This window comes from Centruroides vittatus, unplaced genomic scaffold (assembly GCF_030686945.1).
Source record: "Centruroides vittatus isolate TY-2023 unplaced genomic scaffold, ASM3068694v2 contig_884, whole genome shotgun sequence".
Taxonomy (NCBI): domain Eukaryota; kingdom Metazoa; phylum Arthropoda; class Arachnida; order Scorpiones; family Buthidae; genus Centruroides; species Centruroides vittatus.
In genome coordinates, this window is record NW_027122576.1 from 1,212,280 (window position 1) to 1,239,075 (window position 26,796).

Consider the following 26,796-nt stretch of genomic DNA (forward strand, 5'->3'; position numbering starts at 1 on the left):
AAGTACTTTGAAAAGTATCAATATTTAATATTATTTTTGCAGAAAAGTTTAAAAAAATCATTAGTCTGAAATTGATAATTTAACTTTGTTGAATGAACATTTTAAAAATATAAATGTAAGTGTATATTCATTTATATTTAAAATTTTAGCACTAATATTAGTAAGGATTTACATTCTGTGATTAAATTACAATATTTATTATTTTTTATGATAGTATATTCTACTATATTAGTGATAACTTTAATCTATGATTATGATAGATGTCATTACTGTCTTAGCAAAGACTGATAATATCTCTTCTATATTAATTTATTAACAGAATTAATGATGAAAGATTAAGTATCTTATACTGTATTTTTAATGGAATTAATATGTATAAGTTAATCAGATAATCTTAATCTTGAAAGTTTGCTTTATTAGAAAAGAAAATATGATTAAGTTGATAAATTATCACAAAATTTCTAGAAAAATTTATATTTTAAAATTTGACATTATATTAACGCTAATATTAAATTAAAAATTATTGAAATATTTAAACAAATCTGTGAAGAAAACATAAATTTTCTTAATTTGTTTAAATATTTTAATAATATAAAATTCACAGAATCCTTTTTGTATTTATTCATTCATGTAGGAAACAAGATTATTTATGTAATTATCAAAGGTGTTAAATTATTACTGGAAATTATTATTTATTATGTTTTACATCATATATTCCAAAGAACGAGATTACTCCCCTAAACAAAACTCGTGCATAAAATAGCTATTAAAACTAACAAATGAATATAAAAGTAAACAAAAAAAGCTAAAAACAATAAAAATATACTTGCTGTACAAGCTATAATAAAAATTATAGCTTGTACAGTCAGTTTCTGTTTATAAAGCTTCTTAATAAAGGTGGTAAACTCTAAGTTAGAGATCATCCTCAAGCTTGTTTAATGAATAAGCAGTACGAGTGGAAAAAACCGTTGTGTGGTATATAACGTATTTCTTCAAATATTTATACATGACTTGTTGCAAAGGTTGTACTGATAAACCTGAAGATGAACTTTGTTAGGAAGTAAAGTCCCATTATAGAATTTATACAAAAGAATACTGTTAAGATGGCTGATTTTTTCAAATAAATAATACATCTCTAGTCTAATACTGGCTACCTCAGGGGAGTCTGTACAGGGTAGATTGGCTAGTTTACAAAATAAAAAATAAACCATCATACATAAATGAATGACATAAGGAGTTGTGACAGGCAGTATAGCACACCAGACCAGTAAACTATAGTGTATTACAAATTGAAAATTAATGCAAAAGAGTAAACTCAAAACATTTTTGATGAGAATCTCACAAAACTGTCACATTATTCCATGTTGAATGGATAGACTTTTTATTATTTTTTCAATGTGATGCTTAAAAGAAAGTTTGTCATCAGAAATAATGCCAAGATTGTTTATTGAATCAATGTAGGGAATATAGCTATTGTCTAAATTAAACACAGGTTGTTAAAATGTATAGATTACAGAAAAACCACATAATGGCAGATTTATTACAGTTAATGTGAAGGTTATAGGATAAAAACATGGAAATGATATGGGTTAAATCAGGTTGCAGTGTTGTAGAATTGTTGTTAATTTTATGTCAAATCAAATGCAATAGATATGTTAGCATTTGCTCTTTAATTTGATTTGCTATTATAAAATGCCAATTGATATAAGCTGAAAAGAAAAGAGTACTGAGAACGGAATCTTACATTGTAAACTTTTTTCATTTTATAAAGTGTGCCAGTTTGTGTGTACTTGTAAAAATTTTATATATATTTTTATATTAGTCAAACTGTCAAACTGAATAATTAAAGTTTGAATTTTATATGAGTTATAATGTAAAAGAAGATTAAATTGTCTTAAAAACTTGAAATTATTATTATTTTTTTTCCATATATTTTTAGATTGAATATCCAGGTCTCTGGTTTCTTTGCTATATATTTTACTAGATAACATACAAATTTAAATCATCTGAATTTTATTATAAGAAAAATTTTAATTTAATTTCATTCTTGCATTTTTAAACTTCATAATTGAATTCTAATTTTAAAAATATTTGTCTACTTTCCTTATAAGAAAGGTTGTAATGATTAGATCTATTAGGATTAATACTTATTAAAACATTTATTTAGATCTAAACAGAGGAGGGGATATTTAATTTGAAGTTCATATTAAGAGTGCAGATAATTTAGTAACAAATTTGAATAAATGGAAGCTTCAAATAATTTTAATAACATTTTAATCTATAAAAAAATTTAAGCAACTTAACATTATATAACATATTGCTTAAGGAGTTAATCTGTACAGAAATGGATAAATAAATTTTTGTGATTGGAAATGACCATTTATTCTTCATCTCAAATTGGAAATATGCCAACTAATCAGAAGATTCTATCAAAAAATATTCGATTTTCTGGAAGCACTAGAATAAGAATGGGTATAGCAACTCTTAGAAAGTGCTGATTTTTTTTTTTTCCTACTATATAATAAATTCTGCTGCTCGCTTTTATTTGTATTTCCTCTACTTTAAAATTAAATTTGACATATATAATTCTCAAAACTTTTCTAAACGTTCCTATTTATTCTTTAAAGGGTTAAGTTGCGATGAAAAATATTTCAAAATTTTACGAAATTACAAGCTGTTTTTGCCGACTAAATCATAAAAAAATAAAATAAAATTATTGTAATTTTATCCAACTGACACAGATTGCCCTCTGGTTTGTTCACTCTTCAAATCGTTCATTGTTTCTTTGTTAGGACAAATTCTGTTGCCAAAAAGTCTGCATAGACTTTTCCGGCAACAGTACTTGTGTGCTTGGCAGCAGGCAGCATGTTGTTGTTCGAGTTGTTAAAGGTTGTTTTGCGGGTGTTTCGAATTCGATGAAGTATGGTAAGATAATTCTTTTCCCTATATAATATAGGATAAAAATATACGTTTCGTATGACGTGTCTTTTTCTTCGATCGAATACGGGCAATTAAAACCATTGTTTGTGCGTGTTACGGAACGTTGATTTATTTTTTATTTTTTGATTTTTCGAGATAATTTTAACAGATAAAACGTCATACTTCGTAACGTTTAGGCATTTCCGCTCTAGCTTTGACACTTTTCGATCATTTTTATAGGAGTTGAATAAAGACCAACTGCTGCGATCTCAGCGTTCTGGCTACAAAATTGGAAACGTTGGGGGGGGAGAGAAAGGAAAAAGTAAATGTCTGGAATTGTTACCAGACAGAATTCTTTCTTATTGTTCTCGTAAGAATACTTTCTTTTCCGTATATTTCGAATCGCACCTTCTGTACCTTGAATCTAAGAAGATGCGATTCGTAATAAACGTTACAAATAAGGAAGTCCTCTGTTAAGTTATTTGCTTTGTAGATTAATATTTTAATTTCATTGGCAAATAATAGTTTTGAAAAAAGGATTGATGAAAGTTAGGAAGAAATGCGGAATTTCACTTTTAATTTCCTTTTCACTATGCTGGCAGTCGTAATTGACGGAGAGTTTTCCTCACGAGGTTGCCTTGGCGATAGTACGCTCGGTTGACAATTCGGTGACGTCAATGTACGTCATAAGTGCGACGTCAGAAAGAACTTTTTCGTTTTTATCCGTATAATAGAAGAATAATATAAGGATCCTGGTATATAATAAGTATTCTGATATATTCTTTTCGAATTGTAACATTTACTAAATTATAAAGTTTTAAAATTTAAACTTAGCAATTTTTTGCGCTTTTTTAAAAACAGGATCGTTGAACAAATTCGATTGTTTTAGTGTTTTAAAACATCATTTTTTTTTTGCTTTTTAAAATAAAAATTATAATAATAAATGCCAAATAATTAATTAGCATCAAATTAATCTCGTATTATGTTTATATTTTAACAACTGTTGTAGATGTTTAAAGCAACTCAATGTAGAAGTTAATAAATTTAAATGAGAGAATAATAAATGAGAGAAATAGAACTTAAATTTGAAAAAAATTAATATGCTGTTTAATTGATTAAAAATTATTACATTTAAAAAAATTTTAAAAATTTGTTTAATGAATTAATTTCTTCTGAGCTGAAATTGCCCTGTTGAACTTATATGGTATCTGTTTTGACTATAACAGTTAAGCTGTTTAAAAAAAATTAATGTTTTATAGGCTGCGGTTTAAAAGTATTTATTTGTTCTAGTTTAAATAAATTGGGACTGCATTTATAATATTTATTTTCACAAATAAGGGTAGAGAATGAAGCAGTTTATATGGGTTTTGCCATATGTTATAGTTGCACCAGTTTCCTGTCATTCAACTTATAATAATCTCAAGGCTAAACTTATTGTCATATACATTCTTTTATAAGAGTGCTAATTAATAATAGTTTAAGTAATAATTTTTAAATATAATAAATAGATTGTTAACAACTTTTTCCATATGTATAAGCTTTTATTAACTGAGTGAAAGAAATTTATTGTTAAAATAAATTAATCTAATTTATATATTTTCAATTAATTTATCAAAGTAAAAGATTTTATTTTTGAAATTCATGAATTTGTCAAATGAATTAATTTTCAATGAATTAACTAAATGAAAACAATTGATTTTATAATAAATGCTAAAATTATCGAAATGAATAATTTTTCAAGTTTATTATTTTAATTTTTGACTAATGAGTTTCTTCTATATGAAATTTTATATAAAGGATGCAATTTTTAAGTTTTATATATATTGAATGTTTAATATTATAAACAAGACACATTGAAAATTTATTCAAAAGTTTCCTAACTCACTACAAATTTTCAATAATGTTATTTTCAGATTAAAAAATAATTAAAACTTCAATTATAACAAATAAAGTAGTTTATAAAAAAAAATTATTTTTCTTACATTTGAATATATTAAACTAAAACTTTGTGGAAAATGAATAGAATTTTTTTCTATAATTCATTAACATTTTTTATATACTTTTGTTAAACTTCTACTTTTTGCATTGTTTAATGTTATTATTCCACTTTATATTAGGTACTTTTGCTTTTATTTGAAAATGATGTAATAAATTAAATAAATTTATAATCTTCCATCATTTATGATGATAATTTTATGATTTTAATGATAAAAGGATATAATTGAAGATGACACTAGTTACTTTTATCACTGTTAGTCTCACATTTAATTATATTAACTTTTATTACATTGAAATTTTCTGTATTTATCTCATAATCTAAAATATTGTGTTGTATATAACATCAAAAAGTAACTGTAATTTTGCAGGTTTTAGTTTATGATTGTTTTGTTTGGAAGTTTTAAAATATTTTTCACAGACGTTATTTTTTTATTGTTATTTATATAAATTATTTTACAAAGAATATTAGAGTTACCACTGAATTGAATTTTCAGGTAAATTTTAGAAAGATTTCATTATATTAATAAATTAATAGTAATACAAAAAGTAAAAAGAAAAACAATTTACTAAATTGTAAGAAATGAAACTTAAAATTTTCAGTTTTACAGGCTGTCTTTTTAGATACTATCTTCACTACAATAGATTAATCAATAATTATTTTCATTCTTACCTACTGCAGATTTTTATTTAAGAAAAGAAGCATTCGAACATGTTTGGGATTCAATCTGCATCTTTTCTTGTCACAAATTCAACCTGAGGTGCTGAAGAGGTATTGTTTGTGCATATGACAAGATATTGGAAATATCTGAAATGTTCAAATTTATTTATTATTAACATTATATTGGAGATTGCAAATACTTGAATACCAGAATGTATTTGAGTATTTGCAGATCATATTCACCCATCTCTAATTAATAGTCCATAATATTCTGTTGACTTTTGCAGAATGTGATTTTCATAATTTATAATTTTAGAGAGATATTTTGAGAGTATATTATTTTTGAATTTAGTGAAAATTACTATTTGTTCATCACAGAAATCAAGAAATAATAATCCAGTAGCTAACACTGATAATTTATAATTAATAAAGGAAGCATTTAAATTTACTACAAAATAAAATAAAACTTATTTTAGTTATTTCCTTTATTTAGTGCATAAAAAAAATTCACTTTATCTAAAATTTTGCAAAATTTAGATGTTAGAGTAAAATTAACAGGAAAGGTCTATAGCGAATTGTTTAGCTGAAATTCTGGTGGAAACTTGAAGGTTAAGAAGCAGAGTAAAGTAGTAATAATAACAATTTCTATATCTAGAGAAAATAAAAATAACTGTAACAGATAAAAGTGAAAATATTGCATTAAACTGTCACAAAGTTTGTTGACAAAAAATCAAAATAGAAAAGATAAGAAATTTATTGTATTTTGTATTATTAATGAAATGACTGTGTAGAGAACAATAGAATTAATGACTTAAATTTCAAAGGATGGATAACTGTACTGTACATTAAACAGAATTTAATATATTTAATGATATAGCTTTTTTGTATGTCACAGTTTTGCATTATTGAAGAATCTTAACACATGATGGGTTACTAGACAGACTTAATCCAATAGACAAATATTTAATCCAACTAGTAGCTAGTTGGATTAAATATTTATTACTGAGTTAAAATTGGGATAATTGTATGTATTCTGTACATCAATATAATATAATAAATATGTTTTGATTTATACTCCTAGGAAGAGAAGCAAATTATTATTTATGATCATACTTGTATTCAAGTTTTTCAGTTTGACAGATAGACAGCTTTAAGATATTTTATTAAAATGATAATTTATAATTTAAGGAATGATGAAATAAAAGCCAAAATAATCCAATAAGAATATTTTATTTTTTACAAAATGAAAGATAAAAAAATTATTAAAATGGTCTCCTCTGAAACTGTACTATTCTTGTTAATCAAGTTTTAAATATTTCTAAAATATTAAAGATATTATGGTAATTTATACTATAATGCATAATTTTGTGTTTTAAATTAATTCCACTTTAAAGGTTCTTATTTTAATAAATAAAAATAAATTTAAAGTAAAATAAATGCTTGAAGAAAATTGTGATTTATTTGATTTATCTTTCATAGCTTTGATGATATCCGATCAAACATTATCTACTTCCTATTATAATGTAGAACATGGTTTTGAAATTAATCTTAATTTAGTGCTAATGGCATTCCTTTCTAAAAATTTTAATGTTTTTGTGTTTGACTCATTTTACTTTGTTATCATTGAATAGAAAATTAATCCTTTTCAACCTCAAAAATGTGTAAACCTGAAGATTATAAAAAAATTTTGAGGTTTATTGTTATAATGAAAAGTTGATATTCTTTTATTCTTTATTTAATTTCCAGTTGTTTATAATAAATGAATTTTAGTCTGTTATAATTATTCTGAAACTACTTTTATTTAAGAAATGCTTTGAAAGATATAACTGTTTGAAACTCATTTGTTTTCACAGTTTTATTAAATTGTTTTGGAATTCAATATATACAAACTTTATATTAAATTAATTTATTCTTAACTGTGCTATAAATAGAATAATAAATATTTAGTCATTCTCAGTGCATTTAAGAATATGCATTTGTTAGATAATTCTTCATTTGATTGAATACTAGTTTACAACTATATGCACTGGCTGTAATTCATCAAACACAATGTTAATTTTTTATACCAGGAGTCAACAATGCCATGCCTATGGTGCATATCAGATGCAGCCTCTAGAACCATAGTCATGCAAGTGCAAGTATGTGTGTGTGTATGTGTGTGTATATATATATATATATAACATAAACAGCTACAAAAAACTGGTAGCTGTTTATCAGAAGTATACTGTATATACCGTGTCAGGAAAGCATTTTTGACCATGCATTGCTATGTGATTTCCCTTTGTCTAGGTGTACTCTCTCTCTCTCCTGAAAGTTTGTAACCACTGTACTGATACACCCTGAATATTGAATAAAACATATTTAATATAGGTTGTATATAAAAATTATATTCATTTATTGAAATAAAATTTCTTAAATATTTTATTAATGAGTTTCATTAATATTTGTATTTAATATCTAAAATTGTAATAATAATTTGATTAATTTCTTGAAGAGACAATTTAATTTTGTATTATAAGGATAAATTATGCTACATGTTGTTTCTAATTAGTGAATAAAACTCATAAATATAGCATATGAGTCATGCAAAAATTTTATCTCAGATGCAGTTTAATCTAAAATTATTTTACCTCTGGTTATAAGATTGAAATGCATTACAGTATGTCTACTTCTTATGTAATCACCTCTTATAAATAACCTAAATTTGAAATACACTTAAAGAATATTACTGCATGTTAAGAAATGAACTATTTTATGCCATGTTAATTATTTTATTATAGTGTTTAATTAAACAGTATAATAATCAGCTTTATTTTTATATTTAAGAATTATGCTTGCGTAGCAATCTTTTTGGAAATGTCGCACAGTTTTTTGAGTGCACACTGTATTTTAGATGACATGTAAATTGATAATTTTAAATATAAGTAACTTTCTAATTTATACTACTTATATTTTATGAATAAATACAATAATTATTTAATTTTATTATTATACTCCTCTAGACCAGTGATTCTCAACCTTTTTTCGTCATGGTACACTTTTAATAATTTAAAAATTTGGCGGCACACGCAGTTACTTTGGTAAGTATCGCAGGACAACTGGTGACGTCATAATAGTGATTTTTTAAACGCAGTTGGTTATTTAGATACATTTTCTAAACGCCTTGGTAACTACCGGCAGTTACCGATAACACCGGTCACAAGGTAGAACCGAATAAACTACTTGTCTGGCATCGCTTATGTATGGGTATTTGCAGTGGCGGCACACTAAAGTGCTGCATCACAGTGGTTGAGAATCACTGCTCTAGACTATATGTTAATCATGTAAAGCATGGATGAGTTCATGTAACCAGAGAGAGTTAAAGGAAACTATGGTTATAAAATGTAATAATATTTTCTTTGTTTTAAATTTGACACTATTGACTGAATTTGAAACCTATAAAATTAGCTGATATAGATCTTACATTAATTAACTTTTAAATAGTCAAATAACAATATATAGTATTTATCAATGTATCAGTGAAGGGAAAAAGATGGTATAAAACATAATTTATTTTTAGAAAGACATTTCTTTTATTATATGGATATTATTATTTCCATGTTTAAAAATAGTATTTTTTTCAGAACGTTTTACTTGAAACTAGGAATCTACAAATTAAGTCTGTTAAACATTAAATAGAAGTCATTTAGACTTGAAACTGAAAGCAACACTACAACTAACTTATTAAGTATATGAAAGAGTCAGTGAAGATTGAAAGTCAGCATAAAATGATATCTGAAACAGATGCTTTTTAATATATTATTCATTATGGATTTATTTCTAGTATTCAGTTAATAAATAAAAGCATTAATCAAATAGTTGGTGTTGTTTACAGCAACATATTTGAAGAATTTAGTTTATAGTTTATAGTACATAGTTGAAGAGACTAGTTTAAAGAATTTTTATCATAATTTCATCTTAATTGCAGAGGAAATATCTGCAATAAATATTTATTAGTTTAACACTATTTAATCAAAAATTTCTTTCTTTCTAATCATTTTAATTTTGTCTTGGACAAGTATAATAATTTCTAATTGTTACTATAAACAAAAATTTGAAAGAGAATACAAAAAAAGTTGTCTGAAAAAGTCCCACAAATAGTTTTCATTTTTAAAGGATTTCCAAAAATAAATAAATATAATAAATTACAGCCAAATTTACTTTAAATGTAGTAACCTTATTTCAATGATTTGTATGGTTTATTTGTAGTTCTAAGATCACAGATGCTTAATATAGTATGTAGCATTATATTACATCATAAGTACTCAATAAGTTGAAATGAATGAATGTTTAATTGTTTAGTTCCATTTAAAAATAATATTGAATTATTTGGTCAGAGTTATTGTATCAAATTTATATATATATATAAGAATTTTTTTCTATTTATAAGCAAAAGTTATAATTTTTATAATTAAGTAATAAATATAAAAAATTAAATGCATTTAATGAAAAAAGTTAAATTTTCTAAAACTTTTTTTAAGACAATGAAATGTCTTTCATTTTATAACTTTAAATGTTGACATTATCAAGTTGATAAAGTAAAATTCTTAAGAAAAGGGGGAAAACATATTAACTATTTTTTTTCCAGATGCATTTTAGTTTATGGACTTTTCCTCTATAAATACTCTTTTCAAATTTTATGATTTATGATATAAGTTTTTCCTTATTAAATAATTTTTTAATTCTGAAAATTAAAAATAAACTTAGAAGTTGTAGAATTATTATATTTTTTTAAACATATGTATATATTTAATTAATAGTTATCAAAAAATTAATTTTATTGTAAACTTTTTTACATATTAGATTATTGCTTGAATAAATTAATTTTTTTTTGAATTGATTTCTTTTTTAATGGAATTTATATGCAGTGCTAACAACTTTATAATCAAACTTCAGTATTTTTATTATATTTGAACAACTTTTCTATTATGCAAAAGTATATAGAAGACATAAAATGAATTCTTCAGAATAACCCATGGGAACATGAAATTGGAAAATACAATATTTGATCATAGAACAAGTACTAAAGGGTGAACTAGTATTAAGAAAAATTTATTTTGTTCAATTTAAATAAAATATATGTATATAGAGCTATTTATATATATAAATAATTTACTGATTTCTCTTCATGATTGAGAAAATATATAGTTAAATAAAAACTTATGTAATAATGGAAGAATGATATATGAATTAATTTGTTCATTTGTAATTCTATCAAATCAAATTATAAGTTCTGACTTATTTAAAACAAAACTAAAAATATTTTTTAGTTTTGTTTTAAATAATGCAGTCATGTATTAAGTACAATAATAATAATTTTAATATTGATGATAATTATAGGTACAATTATTAAATTTATTAATAACTATAATTAATTAATATTAAAAATAGAAAACACGTCACAATTGCTTAAGCAGATTAAATATGTAATTTACTTTATATTTAATTAAGTGTATAATTTTTATGTCAATAGTTTTTAAGTTCCTTTAAAAATAGAAATATCATTTAATTGTAAAATTAATGTTTAAGCATGATTATTTCACTATTGAAAATAGTTCAGGTAATTAAAATTATAGATTTTTGTGTCTTGTTTCAAAACTTCTTTTCAAATTTTCTTTATCGATATATAAAATAAAATACATATATAAACATCCTGATGCCTGATATTTTAGTAAATTATAGATGCCATCTCCTATTATTAAATTTAATAAGAGATGGTGCCTAACACCAATCTCTGGTACCAAATTATTTAGAATTTAATTAAAAATAATAGTGGTAAAGTAGCCCAATTTAATCTGGCAATAGTTTGGCATATTAATTAATATACATTAGATATTAGATTTATGTATATATTTGATAAATAATATAAAATTGAGATATGGTGACACTAATATGATAAAACACTAATAATTTTTTGTATTTTTGGTGGCAATTTTACAATAGCTGGTTTTTAATTGATTGATTTTTATAATTTATCATTGATTTATAATGTTTGATATGTACCATACATGTGTACAGAGTTCATATGCACCTGGAAAGTCAGGGGTTTTCATTAGCGTTCAGAAAAAGTCATGGAGTTTGTTTCCTTGGTTGCCTTGTTGAGTTTGTTTGCTGACAGTATGGCTGACTCTGAAAAATCTAATACTCTTAATAATCTAATGTTGGTAGGAAGTTAAAATATTTCAAAATTTTTTTTATCTCTTGCAATTTACACTTTCAGTTTGGGGCAGATGTTAGTGAACTGATGGAAAAAAATGATAACAAAGTACCAAAAATGATAAATAACTTAATATTAATTCAAATGGTATTTATCATTTTTCATTTTAATAATTTTGATCACATAACAAAACAATTTCTGATTTCTGAAACTTTTTTCCAGTTTATTAATATTTTATAAAGTTTGGAAAATTTATTAACAGACAAATTTGATGAATTTTTGTACATGGATTATACAGAATTTTTAATAGTAATTAACGGCTTTTTTCAAAGCCATGAAGTTTTACAGTTATGAGTTAATAACAGGATAAATTATTATTTAATAAAATGTTTTAGTTTTATGTAGAGAAGACATGTCATAATTCTGTCTTGTTTATTTTATTTTTAATTTTACTAATTCATTGATTATAAAAAATATATAACTGTTAATTAGAAAAAATAACCAGTTGAAAAGTTGGAGAAGCAATAGCATATTCGCAGTGTAAGTCAGTTGATGTTTTATTTTGTTAATGTGCCATACTGTAAGGGACATGAGAGTCAGGGAATTTGTACAGAGTTGGTCAGGGAAAGATATGGAATTTAAAACAAAAATTTGAGTATCCTGTATGTAATAAATTTTTTATAATTTGAAACATATATCTTGCATGTATAAAGTTATATTGATCTTAATCACAGAATATGAATATGTATAGTTCTTCTTACATCAAAATTGAGAGGTATAGTTATGAAGATATCAAATGAAATTTTAAGGAAACATCTGAAATATCAAAAAAATAAAATATTTTATGCACTGACTCTTCACAATACATAAATGCACCACATAAATTCAACTCTTGGTGCCTCATAGAATGTCAAGGCATTTGAGCAGTGTATTAATTTAAATGCCATTTGCTTACTTTTAAAGGGGTTTATCATTATTAATTTACTTCACATTACTTTAAATTATAACATTTTCTTCATTCTACCACTCTGTTAAATTCTTTAGTGAAAAATACCAAATTATTTTGTAAATATTGTAACAGTTATGTGGCAAAGCATGTTTATGCATTGTACAGGTGTGGCAAAGCATGTTTATGCATTGCCACACCTGCATAATGCTAATCTGAGTAATTAATTCCTTTCTATTATATGTTTGATTATTTAGAGCATTTCATAGCATATGAAGTTGTCAATTAGATGATAACACAGATTATCATTTCTAGACATTTCTATCCAAATTTTGTTATGGTTATAAATAACCCTGGATTTGTATGCTCAGGCATGTTTTTTCCCCATAAATGCTATAATGGAACCTCAATATAAGCACTATTTGGATTCAAGTGCATGAAATTAAGGTTGTAAGATAATGTGTGTCTGTTTTTTACTGCATATTTTGCAGACTTGACTATGTATGGTTCACATTAGCATGTATAATGCCACCATGCAGTTACAGATAGACATTCAAAATTCAGATGTTTTAAATTTGAACAGCTAACTCACATTCTTTTATACTTACCGCACAACTGAACACACTTTGTGTTATCATGGAAACTTATCATTTTTTAAATTATGTAAAATTTATTCCAGTCATCCTTAAATATGTTGTAAACAATTGTATATATAGAAATAAATTCAATAAATGATTAACTACATAGCATAGAAAGTTATAAAATTTGATTGAACATGCATGATGTAATAAACAGTAATAAGAATTGCTTGCAGACAGAAGTAAGTGGTATGCATTTTTATTTACAAATTTTAGTGTATATTACTGGAATTTTTAACATGCAAAATGCATACTTCAGGCATTTTAATGTGTATATGTATATACAAATATTGCAATTTTAAACACACAAATCTGACCCTTATATAAATAATATTAATTAGAAATTTTATAACCATTCCAAATGAACACTAATAGAATTATCATATATTAAAGCTATTTCTTTAACAAATATGAATTCATTGTATATTGTTTGCAAAAATATAACTATATTTGAATAATTTAATGCTATAAAACATAGAAAAGAAATTATAGCACAGCATCTCATCCATTAGTAATTGCTGAATTACAGAACATTGTCAGTATTATATCACTGGTGTTGACAGAGTAAACTGAGTTTTTTGAAACTCTAAGTAAACTTATATCTTACAGTTAGCTTTATGAAGGTTGATGATGAAATATTAAAAATGTAAGAATTTATACTAAGATGACATTATTTTTAAGTAAGTCTTCAAAATGTATTAAGAGAAATTCAAATTTATTTTGTGTACTTAAATAAATTTTTAAATATTATGCTTAATTGTTATTAAGTAAGATTATCATTTTAGATTGTCATTATCTTTCTGATTAACACGGACTTCAAATTATCCCACATTGAAAACATGAATTTTCAATTTAAAATTAATTTTGCTAAATACTTGATTACAATTCATTAAACTTAGTAATAAAATTTCATAAGTTAGGGGTATTAATAGTTTAAGTAAAGATTTTTTTACCATGTATATTTATCTGCTAAGTTTTTATTTTACTTACAATGGATGCAAAACCATTCTTGGAAATTTATTTTTTGTGTTTTTGAATTTCCTAATTAATTAGATTATTTTTCATAGGAAAATTTCCACACAATTAGAATAAATTATTTATTTGATTTAGAAAATATAATTTGAGTATTTTTTGTATTTTTAAGAATATGTCAAATAATATGTTTTCATATTTATATTTCTTTTTAAGAAATGTCTTCTTTATCAATACATTATTTTTCTTATGTTGGAAAACATTTTCCAGTATATTTTTTAAAAAATGTTTTAATTATAGAAACTAAACTATATGTAGTTTTCTATTATATAATAGGATTCTATTATATCTAAAAATACTAGCCCCCCCCTTTTTTTTTAAAGACAATCTAACTGTCATAGTTGTTTTATTGTTCATTATTTTTAAGGTTTAGAATAGTTTAGATTTTATTTTCAGAAGCAATTTACACTTTTTTTGTACAGAACCGGTTGAGAAACAACCTTGAGTCATGATTTAGACCAGTGTTTCTTGACCTCTAATGAATCGTCGCCCCTTTAATAAAACTGTTATGTTTCATTGCCCCTTCACTTTGAAAAAAAATTTGTTGGTTTATTAGTTTTTTGATAATTATATACTTTATAAAAAATTAAACATTTATTTACTCAGAATACGTATTAGATTTTGATATAAATAACAAATTGTATGATTCCTGCTGCTACTGACACAAGGCTTGACAGACGTACATGAGTGAAATGCGATGACAGCATTAGTCACTGTGAATCCTCACTGCAAGCTTCAAAATTTCGATGCCGAGGGCTGAAGCTAACACCAGATTCATATTGCATTGAATAGACTAGTCACTAGTATAATGTTATTTGTTTAATTATTGTACAATATAACGAATAAAATATGTAGTTATTCTTAATATAATGTTTTACTATATCGCCCAGAAAATTGTTTTTGCCCCAAAATATAAATTGTTACTAATCGCTGTCTCAACATGGAAAAACGCCCACATGAGGCAATATCACTCCCATTGAGAAACACTGGGTTAGACCATCTTTGTGTCTAGTCCTCTTAAGCAAGAATATGATTTTGCAACTGTTTGTCATTATTAATAACTGTAGTTCAGCCTTGACAGAGAAAAGTCTCTAACCTTGTTATTTTAAAATAATGTGAGATAAGCAGAGGGTCGGGGAAAAACCTCGCTGACCACTTACGCTGCACGGGTTGGTAAAACCCAACCTCATCGTTGTTGGATGGCTAGGAGGGCAAAAAGTGAGTGGGGAGGTGCGTCAGTAAGTCGACAGGTGTCCTTACTTTTACAGGAGACTGGTTTATTAAATAACAAAAGTGAACATACAATAAAGATATACAGATAACTACTGCTAAAATGCGGATGAAATATCCTTATTGCTAACCGTGATCTAACCAATAAAGTGGTCACGTGCCTAACTTCTAGTGGGAGAGAGTTTACAAAGTCAATATACCTTAATATGTGGTCTGATGACCGTATGCGACGACCTCCTGGATTATGGAAGCTGGATCAGTCTTATGTCTGGGACTGGACACACTGGATTCAGACCTTCCTGGACGATCGCCCTCTTTCCAGAGTCGATTGGGTTTTTATATGATTGTTGTTGGCACTGAGCCAGCCTACCATTCAACATTCGATGACTAATTTGCTGACTTTTGATGACTTGGATTTTTGTTTTCTCTTTCTGATTGGATCGGATGTGTAATCAACATCCGATCGATTTCCGATTGAACTTGTGGGTCATGAACCCCTTTAAACTCTCGAATTTACACCCTCAAAACCTGCAGACTCACAATAATATGAATAAAACTTGATTCTTTGCATTTTAACTGTTCTGTACTGTGTAGGAAAAAAACATAGTTCTAAAGATAAAACAATTTCAACAAAGTCTAAATTTTTTGTAATTATTCTGTTTTAAATGTTTTAAAATATAAATAATAGATATAAATGAATAAAAAATGGAGGCATATGCTACTATTGAAAGTTTAGTAAGCATAAAAAAATAATATTTAATCTTGCTTTTATTACAGATGTACCAGCTGCAGAACAAGAAGAATTATTTATTAGAAAATTACGACAGTGTTCCATGGTGTTTGATTTTATGGATCCTGTTGCTGATCTCAAAGGTAAAGAGATCAAACGAGCAACATTAAATGAATTAGTGGAATATATTACTGCAGGTAGAGGTGTTCTAACCGAACCAGTTTATGGAGAGATAATTCGAATGGTTAGTAAAATTTTTTCCTCATTATTTTAATTATTGAAATTTTTTTTAATTTAGACGTTATACAACCAACAAAGTAGAGATGAACATTATTATGTAGAGAATTTTTTTTTTAAATTTAAGATTCTGATTTTGAAAAATATTTTTTTGAATTTTGCCATTTGATAATCGCAAGTAATATTCTGAACTTTGATTATATGTTTATAGTGTTAAACTTTGATTAGTATCAACATTTTGTTCATTTTTTGAAATTTGTATTGAATCAATTGTAACATTACACTGAAGTATCTCATATGTTGGTAATACAGGATATTTTACTAACAAAAATCTACACATAAGTTTGACAATTTGAAAGTTATATGTTTTGGTGATAACAATACCATTTTCAGTGGAAAATTGTATATTTAGAAATTCACAGATACTAAAAGAGTTTTCTATAATATTTATAGGGAAGATATGTTTATAAGTATTTATTGGCACTTTACAAGGCTTGTGTTATTTAGGAGGTCATTATAACAAGGTTGGACTGTACATGAAAAATAGAATGCATATTGGATTTCTAATTGTTTTGCCAATATATTACAATTCTTAAAGTTGCAAGATATTTATTTTACCAATAAAAATATAATATTCATGAGTTTCAGTACTTTTCTAAAAAAATAAACAAATAATTTTAGTCACTATATTGTTCATTAGCTGTGTATTTTCATTTATGAAAATAATTTATTAGTCTTTTATTTTATTATGTTACAGTGTGATTTTATTAGGACTTTTAAGAGAGAAATATTCTCTTAAGAGAAAGTCCATTGACAAGGAAATAACATTACTACTTCATTTTGTGCTGTAATTAATAACTTAATAATGATAATAGAGATACCATTGAATTTATGGATAAGGGATACAAAGTCTATAAATACAGTAGAGCGTTGTTTAGCCGAATCAATTGGGGACTAGAGTTGTTCAAATAACTTATTTTTCGGATAACCGATTATGTACGAAAAAATATATTAACCTATCCCATGTTGAAATTTTTCTCTGTTGCATGTTGTTACGCATTGAATTTTCGTTAATGTTAAGCCTAACATAAATTTTTTAAAATAATAATTGTGGCTATTGTATCATTAAAAATTATTTCTTTATTTTGTACAAACAAAATAAATATAATGAAAAATATAAAAAATTATATTTTGGAAGTTAATCTAGTATCAAAAACATTCAATTCAGCATGACACAGTCTGACTGGAGTGCTTTTGGATAAACTATGCTCTACTGTATTTAAAATTTCAGCAGTTTAAACTCATAGAACACATACAAATAAAACAAGGACTAACAAAGCAATATAATGTTAGATTTAGTGCAATACTAATAACACAGCTGAATGCAAAACACACATTTAAAGCTATCAATACATATGTTGTTTCCATTATTAACATATTTATTTGGAGACATGCTGAACTATAGCATTTTCAAAGGAAAATGCAAACAACATTACCAAAAAACAACAAACACCACCTTAAGTCATCTATAGAAAAGCTGACTCTTCCTCAAAAAGGGGGAGGGCAAGTCCTTTCAGATAATTTAAACTTGCATTACAAACACAGACGCTGTTAAAGTTTTTCTACAGCAAAGAAGAAACATCAGAATTACATTCTTGCAGACAAAAACAGTACACATTAAGCTTACACAACACTGACCTGGATCTAACACAGTATACAGAATGCACAGATGCTATCAAGCAATCTTGGGTGCTCAATAGTTAGCACTCTAATGATTTCAGCCAGAATCACATTGACAGAGCTGTATCAAACTGTGGTCAACTCATGGATGTATCTTTTGAGAGAGAGAAGGGTTCATGATTGTCATACAAGACCAGGTCATAAGTACAAAAATTACAGGAAGCACATTTTAAAAAACATTTACAGATGACACAGGAAATTCTGAAATGTGTGTAACTACGTTCATTGCCATAAAAATTAGCCCATCAAGAAGGAGTTTTCAGAATTGAATGAGACTGTATGTGTGTGAGTGTAACAGTGATATAAGTGATTACAAAATGAAAGTGAAAGGATTATTTATTGCAGGAAATATTACAAATGAAAGGCGATTCTATTACTGTGTTGGGCTTTCTCTAGTAAAAAACAAAAACCTTAAATTTCCAGCAATAAAAACATTTATTTTTATTTTTATTCTTACTATGATATTTAGCGCATGCGCTGTTTGTTAGTTTCTAATATACGACGGCGTTTTTGCTTTGGAATTTTTTTGAATTTTTAAATATTTGTATTGCTTGAGTTCTTTTTTCTGCATTCTTTTGTTTAAGTTCGTTTTAACTGATGATGGCTGTTTAAAACAGTCGAAAACGTTATTATTAAATGTTTTTATTGCTGGAAATTTAATTGTTTTTTAATAGTTTATTTTCCAGTAGCTAGTTTACTTATGGCTTTCTCTAGTGTGAATACATGTGATATGGGTGGGCATGGATGCATACAGGTACCATATGATGATGCTTCAGCATTTCAGTCCATAGTTGCTTGCAGCAACTATGTACTGAAATGTTTGGCAAAAGTTCGGCTAAACTCCTAGGCTGTCTGACTTGGCATCCCAGGTGATCTCAGACATATTTGATTGATGACAAATCAAGGAATCAGGCAGGCCAGGGAAGTGTGGCAATGGGAAAGAGGCAGTCTTGTGACACCCTTGCTTGTGTGTGATTGTGCATTGTCCTGTTGGAAATGACTCAATGAAGCCCTGCCATGAGAGTAACACATGTGACTGCAAGATGTCATTAACATACCACTGGAATGTTATGGTCTCTTGGATCACTACTAGATGTGATTGGCTGTCATATGTGATTGCACCCCAGATCATCACACTAGCTGTGGGGGCAGTGTGCCACTCCAAAGTATAGACAGGATTGAGGCATTTGCCATGGGGCTTCAAGACACGAACATGACCATCATCAGTACTTAAACTGAATCCAGATTTATTGCTGTAAATGATCTGGTTCTATTTTGTTGTGGTCCAATCCTATCACATGCGAAACCACTCCAAACAGAAGTGACGGTAGGTGGTGTCAATGGCTGCATATAAAATGGCCACTGCAATACCAAACATTTCTCACCCTGACACCTTGAAATAGTATAGACAGGCATAGGGTCCTGTAATGATGGCACCACCTGTGTCAGTCTCATATAACAAACTTTAAGTAATTTGACTCTGCCCCACCTAATGGCACTACAGAGTACAAAGAGACTGCCCCACCTAATGGCACTACAGAGTACAAAGAGACTATGTCTTAATCATAGGCCTGGTCTGATACCCAGCTATTGGGTCTGGACTCTTTTTAAGTCTAACCTGAGATTAATGCTCGGGCTCCGGTTTCAGTGGGACCACCAACCTTCATGACCTTCCTTGCCTTCCCTGCCTTCCTTGCTCTCAAGTCCAACCCTCTTACAAGGACATACGTTTTGGTGCAGCCTGTACTGCACATGGAGTTTTCTACCAATGAGAGACTTGCTCACAATGATGGTCAGCGGGGTCTCCTCCCCTAGAAAAGGGGGCCCTGCCAAGTGTGTCCACTGAGCTCATAGGTCAAAAAGACCTATTACCTTTTCCATCAAATCCTTTAGTTTCTTTAGTTTCCTTTACTAGCTGTTAGCATTCAAAGTACTTGTTCAGGAGGCTTAGACCAATCAATTTGGTCAGCCCCTTGGTGGAAATCCTCAGTAAGAGGACAGTCAAGTACGTAGTGCTTTGTGTCACACGAGGACACTCACAGGAGCAGATACCATCTCCTTGTCCAAACTTGGACTTAAAATGAGAAAACCTGCTGTGTCTAGTCAGTATTTGCATCAGAAGCCAATTACAACACACTGGAGTACGGCCAACTTCAGGGACGAAGGCATAGGTTGACCTACCTACTTGTACTTTGAATTCCAGCGCTCTTGGTAGTATGTCATCGATCGTTACAGTAGAGTATCTTTTATGTATGTAGTTGAGAGTTTCACCATCCTCGTTACAAATGGGCCCCTGGCCCCCGTCTTGGCCAGTTGGTCTGCGTGCTCATTGCCTGGGATCTGATGTGGCCTCGGACCCACCTCAGAGCAACATGTCATGCATGCCTTGCACTCAGTATCTTACCTCTGATCTCCTGTATAAACTCGTCCCTGTGGTACCTGTTGCTCAAAGCCTGAAGTGACGACTGGCTGTCAGAGTAAACTGTGACCGGCTATGGACCTGGATGTTGTAGGATCTACTGGGACGCCCTTTCCAGGGGCACCAGTTCCACTTGGAACACAGACATCTCCTCGTTCAGTCTGACTGACTGACTATACATATGCACTCCATCAGAAAAGATGCAATATGCAGCACCTACTAAGCTACCGTTTTTAGAGCCATCAGTGTATATTTCAACACCGATTCCTGTCGGTTCACTGACATCCCAGTCTAATCTTATCTTATGGGCTGGATGGACTCTTAGTATATCTGTCTGACGTCTGTCCGAGTACATCTAATTGCAATGCTTAGCCTCTATACTTTCCACGGTTATTCTGTAGAAGGCCGCCTCTTGGCTGACCACCAGAGGCAACAGCAGCTGCTTGACCAAGACCAGGGCTGCGTCCATAGACACGGTTCTGTATGCTTTCATTACCTGTAGGGCGGCAGGTCTCTGAATCGTAAGCAGCTTCCTGCTCATTTTGATGTGGCGGAGTTCTTCCACCAAACACCACAGGCATAGCAGATAACATGTTCTACGATCATCTTGTAAATGGCTTGAATTGCTTCTCTGCTAAGACCATAAGTCTTGTCTGGTCAGTCTCGATAGTGCTGCTATTGTGAGGTTTGTTCTGTCTTGAACACTTTACAGATGGGGCATCCAGCATAGTGTCTGGTTGATAACACCGAGGAACTTTAACTTGTTCGTTCACCCTTCGGATGGGGTTGTCCTTGATTCGGTGTATTGGTTGATGTGCCAATACTCCTGTTTGGTCCACCATCAGGGCCTCTGATTTCTCAGGGCTGAAGGACAGCTTATGCAGCTCTCCCCAGTGAACGAGCCATTTTATTTCTTTGTTGCCATGAATCTCCATATTGCGTCTACTAACACCTGCAACTACTAGCAACAGATCATCTGCGTAGGCCTGCAACTGGACATCGTCTGGAAGGACAAGCCTCAGCGCCATGCCTGCAAGAATGTTCCAAAGGAAGGTTCCTATGTATGATCCCTGGGGACAACCCCTCTCCAGTTTCCTTACAAACCTGACACTTGGTATCTGGTACAGTCTCTCAGGAAACTCCTGGTAAGAGATATGATGGTGGGATGGCAGACACCTCATAAAGCAAACTCTTGCCCTGCCCCGCCTATTGGCACCACAGGGTTCGAAGAGACTATGCCTTAATCATAGGCTTGGTCTCGTACTGTAAGGTAGTCTTTGACTCTTTTAGTTGGGCCACTGGGTACATCTTTCGGGCTCCCATCCGTTCCCTTAGGCCCAACGCACTAACTTTGGCATAACTTTTGTGTGTATATATGCAGTCTATGCTGCATTTTAACTTTGCTCTGTCATGTATTAGCACATAGTATAATCGTACAGACTTTTATTTTATTTTATAGACACTTAGACATTCAGACCTGAGGGGCCCTTCCCTACGAGAGGAAGGCACCCCGCCCAGTGTGGCTGCTGGGCTTTATAGATCAAGTAGATCTATTACTTTAACCATCAATTCCTTTAGTCTGTTTAGGTTTCCTTTACTAGCTGCTAGCGTTCTAAGCACTTGTTCAGGGAGCATACTCCAGTCGACCTGGTTGGCCCCAAAGCGGAAGTCCTCAGTTAGAGGACAGTCAAGCACATAGTGTCTCGCGTCTTTGCGAGGACACCCACAGGAGCAGCTACCATCTCCTTGTCCGAATTTGGACTTGAAATGGGGAAACCTCCCGTGTCCGGTCAATATTTGCGTCGTATACCAGCACAAACTCACTGGAGTAAGGCCAACATCAGGCACGAAGGCATAGGTTGACCTACCTACTGCACTTTGAGTCCAGCTCTCTTGCCAGCATGTCATCAATCGTCGCAGCAAAGTACCTTTTATGTATGTTGCCGAGGGTTTTATTGTCCTCGTTACAAATGGGCCTCTGGCCCCCGCCTTAGCCAGATGGTCGGCACGTTCGTTACCCAGGATCCCGATGTGGCCACGGACCCACCTCAAAGCAACGTGTCGCTCGTGCCTTGCCCTCAGTATCTTGCCTCTGATCTCCTTTACCAACTCGTCTCTGTGGTATCCATTGCTTAGAGCCTGAAGCGCGGACTGGCTATCTGAGTAAACCGTGACTGGCTCTGGACCCGGATGTAATAGGATCCACTGGGACGCTCCCGCCAGGGCCACCAGTTCTGCCTGGAACACGGACGCTTCCTCGTTCAGTCTGACTGACTGACAGTGCACTTCTACTCTGTCAGAGAAGACGCAGTACGCAGCTCCTACTAAGCTATCATCTTTTGAGCCATCGGTGTATATTTCAACGCCGATATGTGTCCGTTCACCGACATCCCAGTCGAGTCTAATCCGATAGGCCAGATGGATCTTTAGCACATCTGTCTGACGTCTAAGTCTGACTGGGTACATCTGATTACAATGCTTTGCCTCAACGCTTTCCACAGTTGTTTTATAGAAGGCTGCCTCTTGGCTTACGACCAAGGGCAACGGGAGCAGCCCGGCCAAGACCAGGGCCGCCTCCGTTGACACAGTTCTGTACGCCCTAGTGATCCGCAGGGCAGCGGGTCTCTGGATCGTTAGCAGTGTCCTGCTCTGTTTGACGTTGGCGGAATCTTTCCACCAAACCCCACAGGCATAGCAGATAACGCGCTCTACACTCATCTTATAGATGGATCAAAGCGCTTCTCCACTTAGCCCGTAATCCTGCCTAGCGGATGGCAGACAACAATACCATCGGCTATGTGTGTGCTTGTCACAGGACCTGGCAGTCCTCTTAGCTAGTGGTCTTCTGAGGGCATCCTGAGTCTGGGCACCATGTGTGCAAGTTCTTTATCATCCACTGGTCCCAACACCACCTCAGTGTTGTTAGAATTGCCTAGATGGTGGGTTTTTCAGCGAGATGACCATCCAGTTTCTCTCGACTCAATGATTCTTTCCCACTTAAACTCTGTTAGTTGTTCATATGGTCTTTTATTGCAAAGTAAAGGTATCTCTAGTTGTACAGCGTCCCTCTGCAACGGGTAAAGTACAGACATAATGCATTTGCCCGCTTTTTTATAGGTCAAGGGGAAGCACTTTAATGCCCTCTGTTGGCATTGCACAATGAGCCATCATACTGTAACTCTAATCATTTCCATATCTGCTTGAGATTTATCTGTGTACCAAGTTTCGCAGTGATACAACAACTCCTTGTTGTGCTAATTTTTATGGCAATGAGTGTATATGACACATTACATTGGTTATGAGCTTTTAACACAATCTCTGAATACTTACATCAACATAACCAAATAGCAAACATAATGTATCAAAGGTTTACACACAAACACAAACTTCTAGACATCCAGGAATCAATACACTCCTCAGTTGTAGAAAACAACACACAAAATATACTGACTTAACCGTAATCACAAACAAAACAATCCATAACTACAGATCAAACATTACATTCATTGAAAAACAAAACAAAATTACAAAAATTAAGTAACAGTAGAAAAACATTACATTTAAAAGAATGCATCTGTAAATGTGTTGTTACCAATGTAATAATTTTTCAGTTTTATTATGTAAATAAAGTTTTCCTAATTCTAACTTATTACTAACGTCAATAAAGTATTTAAAAAATGAGCATTAATATTATATTTATCTAATGCTGATATATTAATAAGATGTTATATATTCTAGATTCAAGTTACACAACTGGTTCATTATTGTTTTATCTTGTCTTAAATTTATTTTAAGAGAATGCAAAACAATAAAGATTTCTATATTAAAGGACACAGTAGTTTTTAACATAAATGGATACTTTTACATATTGTTACATAACTCTGGATATCTTCTGTTTCGAAGTTAAGACAATGAAGAAAATATACACATTTTCAAGTCTATGTTTAATCCATTTTCACCAACCACAGAAGTAACAGCTAAAAACACATGAAGAAAAACTTCACGAAAAGACAAATAGTAAGTAGAAAATTCACATGGTTAAAACGATATCAACGTCAGCCTTTCTATGGAGGATCTGACGTTTTCACATTAAAAACGGAAGTATAATCCTCTTACCATACCATCAAGTCCTTAACATATTTATAACTGGTCTGGCCCTCTAGTGGTGGTTCCGAGTATTCCAATTTCATTTACATATTGTTACATAACTCTGGATATCTTCTGTTTCGAAGTTAAGACAATGAAGAAAATATACACTTGGATTAATGTGAAAATGGATTAAACTTGTGAAAATGGATTAAACATAGACTTGAAAATGTGTATATTTTCTTCATTGTCTTAACTTCGAAACAGAAAAATAAATGGATACATTGCATATACATAAATGACATCAAATTGCATCAATATAAGTATTTTAGAACACTAACCCAGTTAACTGAAACATTATTAAAAGAAATATATATGCAATTTAGGTTAAATAAATACAAAACTACAAATTATATAGTTCAGTGGAATGTAGTTTTTTTTTTCTTTTCCTGCCATCTTTACTGTTTTTGCTTTTTAATAATACTTATATTCAGTCAGGTTCACAATGGAGGCAGATTGGTGGGTGAAGGACTAGGACCAACATATCTGGAATAGATAGTGCATGAAAAATTCCACATTTCCAGAGCAGCAGACTGATACCTTAACCACCTCAGCCATCTGGCCCTTTCTAGAATGGATTAATAATTGAACTCACATAGTAATAAAAAAACATTAAAATATTTTTAATTTATGCATTCACTATTTGTAGAGTTTAATGTATTTTCGTGGATTGTCTGGCATATCTGTCTATCGGGGAAGATAATGAAAGTAGATATTTCTGTATGGTAAAAACCAGTATGCCAGTATATACCAGGGAATGTCAGCATATCTATAAACAATGACCTGAGCAGATTTATCTTGTCTTCATCATCGCCTACCCCTCATCTCGCAACTCTACAAGGCTTTTCAATTCAGGGCTTAAATTGTACACCACGGATACAGATTTCCCTGCCAACAGGTCTACAACATCTGTTGTGACCTTCTGATGCTTGAAAGCCTGTTCATAAATCTGACCTATTCTAGTCATGGAGTAATCATTGCCTATACATTTACTATCTTTCAAAAAGTGAAAAACCAACCATAGCGAATAAACACATTCTCTCCTTTGAGTGAGGTACCCATTGCACTAGTCTCTGATAAGGCATTTTGTTTCCTCAACACTTCCTTTCAAGTATGGTGACATTGCAGATTTTTTAAGAAGCATATCAATTTGTTTCTCGTGCAGTGTTTCTCATTCTTCATGTCAGTTTAAGTGAGGTTATATGAGTAAAAGTGTGAAACTGTCAGCATTACATTAAAAACTACAATTATACATTTAATTTCTGCATTTTATCTTCTTTCTAATGATATAAAATATTCATGGAATGCCAAAGTGGTTTTTTCTGGTTTGTTTATTTTATTGTAGATTTCGAATATGGTAGATTTTTGCCAAATTCATTGAAGAAAACAATTTTTCACATGAATATGGGGACCCAAACATCGTTAAAAGAGCATTAGCAAGTTTCTTCATTGATATAAAATTATTTGGTAAAGAATCCCATATGTTTAATATAATATTTTCATTTTTAGTGTGGGATCATTATTATCTTCACTACTTTCAGACATTTTTACTTCTACTTTGGAAATGAAGTTTTCAAATTTATTTTTCCATGCTATGCTGCTTTGAAATTCAACTAATTCCATTTTTAAATCATGGATACCTAGCCACATAAATTCGGTTAACTCCATTGTTTTGAATTCAGTTTTGTATGGGTATAAAATAAAGTGAAATGTATTTTCCAAACTTTCAACTTGATTAAATCTCCTCAAAAGCTTGTTTTATTTCCTATATAATCATTAAATATTTTTAAATTGCATTTTCTTCAATGTCAAGCGTATTTTCAAAAATTATTTTGTTTTGAAAATGTTTTTGTAATCGAGGAAAATATTTCATGATTTTCATTTCCAAATCTTTAGTTAAGATGTCA

The 26,796-nt window shown here is 30.1% G+C and overlaps 1 protein-coding gene across 1 annotated transcript in view; it reads left to right on the top strand.

Moving 5' to 3' along the window:
* LOC136983664 (serine/threonine-protein phosphatase 2A 56 kDa regulatory subunit epsilon isoform-like) overlaps positions 1-26,796 on the top strand; it is a 109,708-nt gene that overhangs the window by 40,657 nt on the left and 42,255 nt on the right. Inside the window, exon 2 of the mRNA XM_067280472.1 lies at positions 16,395-16,591. Coding sequence (XP_067136573.1) covers positions 16,395-16,591 — 197 coding nt within the window. The remainder of the gene's footprint in view (positions 1-16,394; positions 16,592-26,796) is intronic.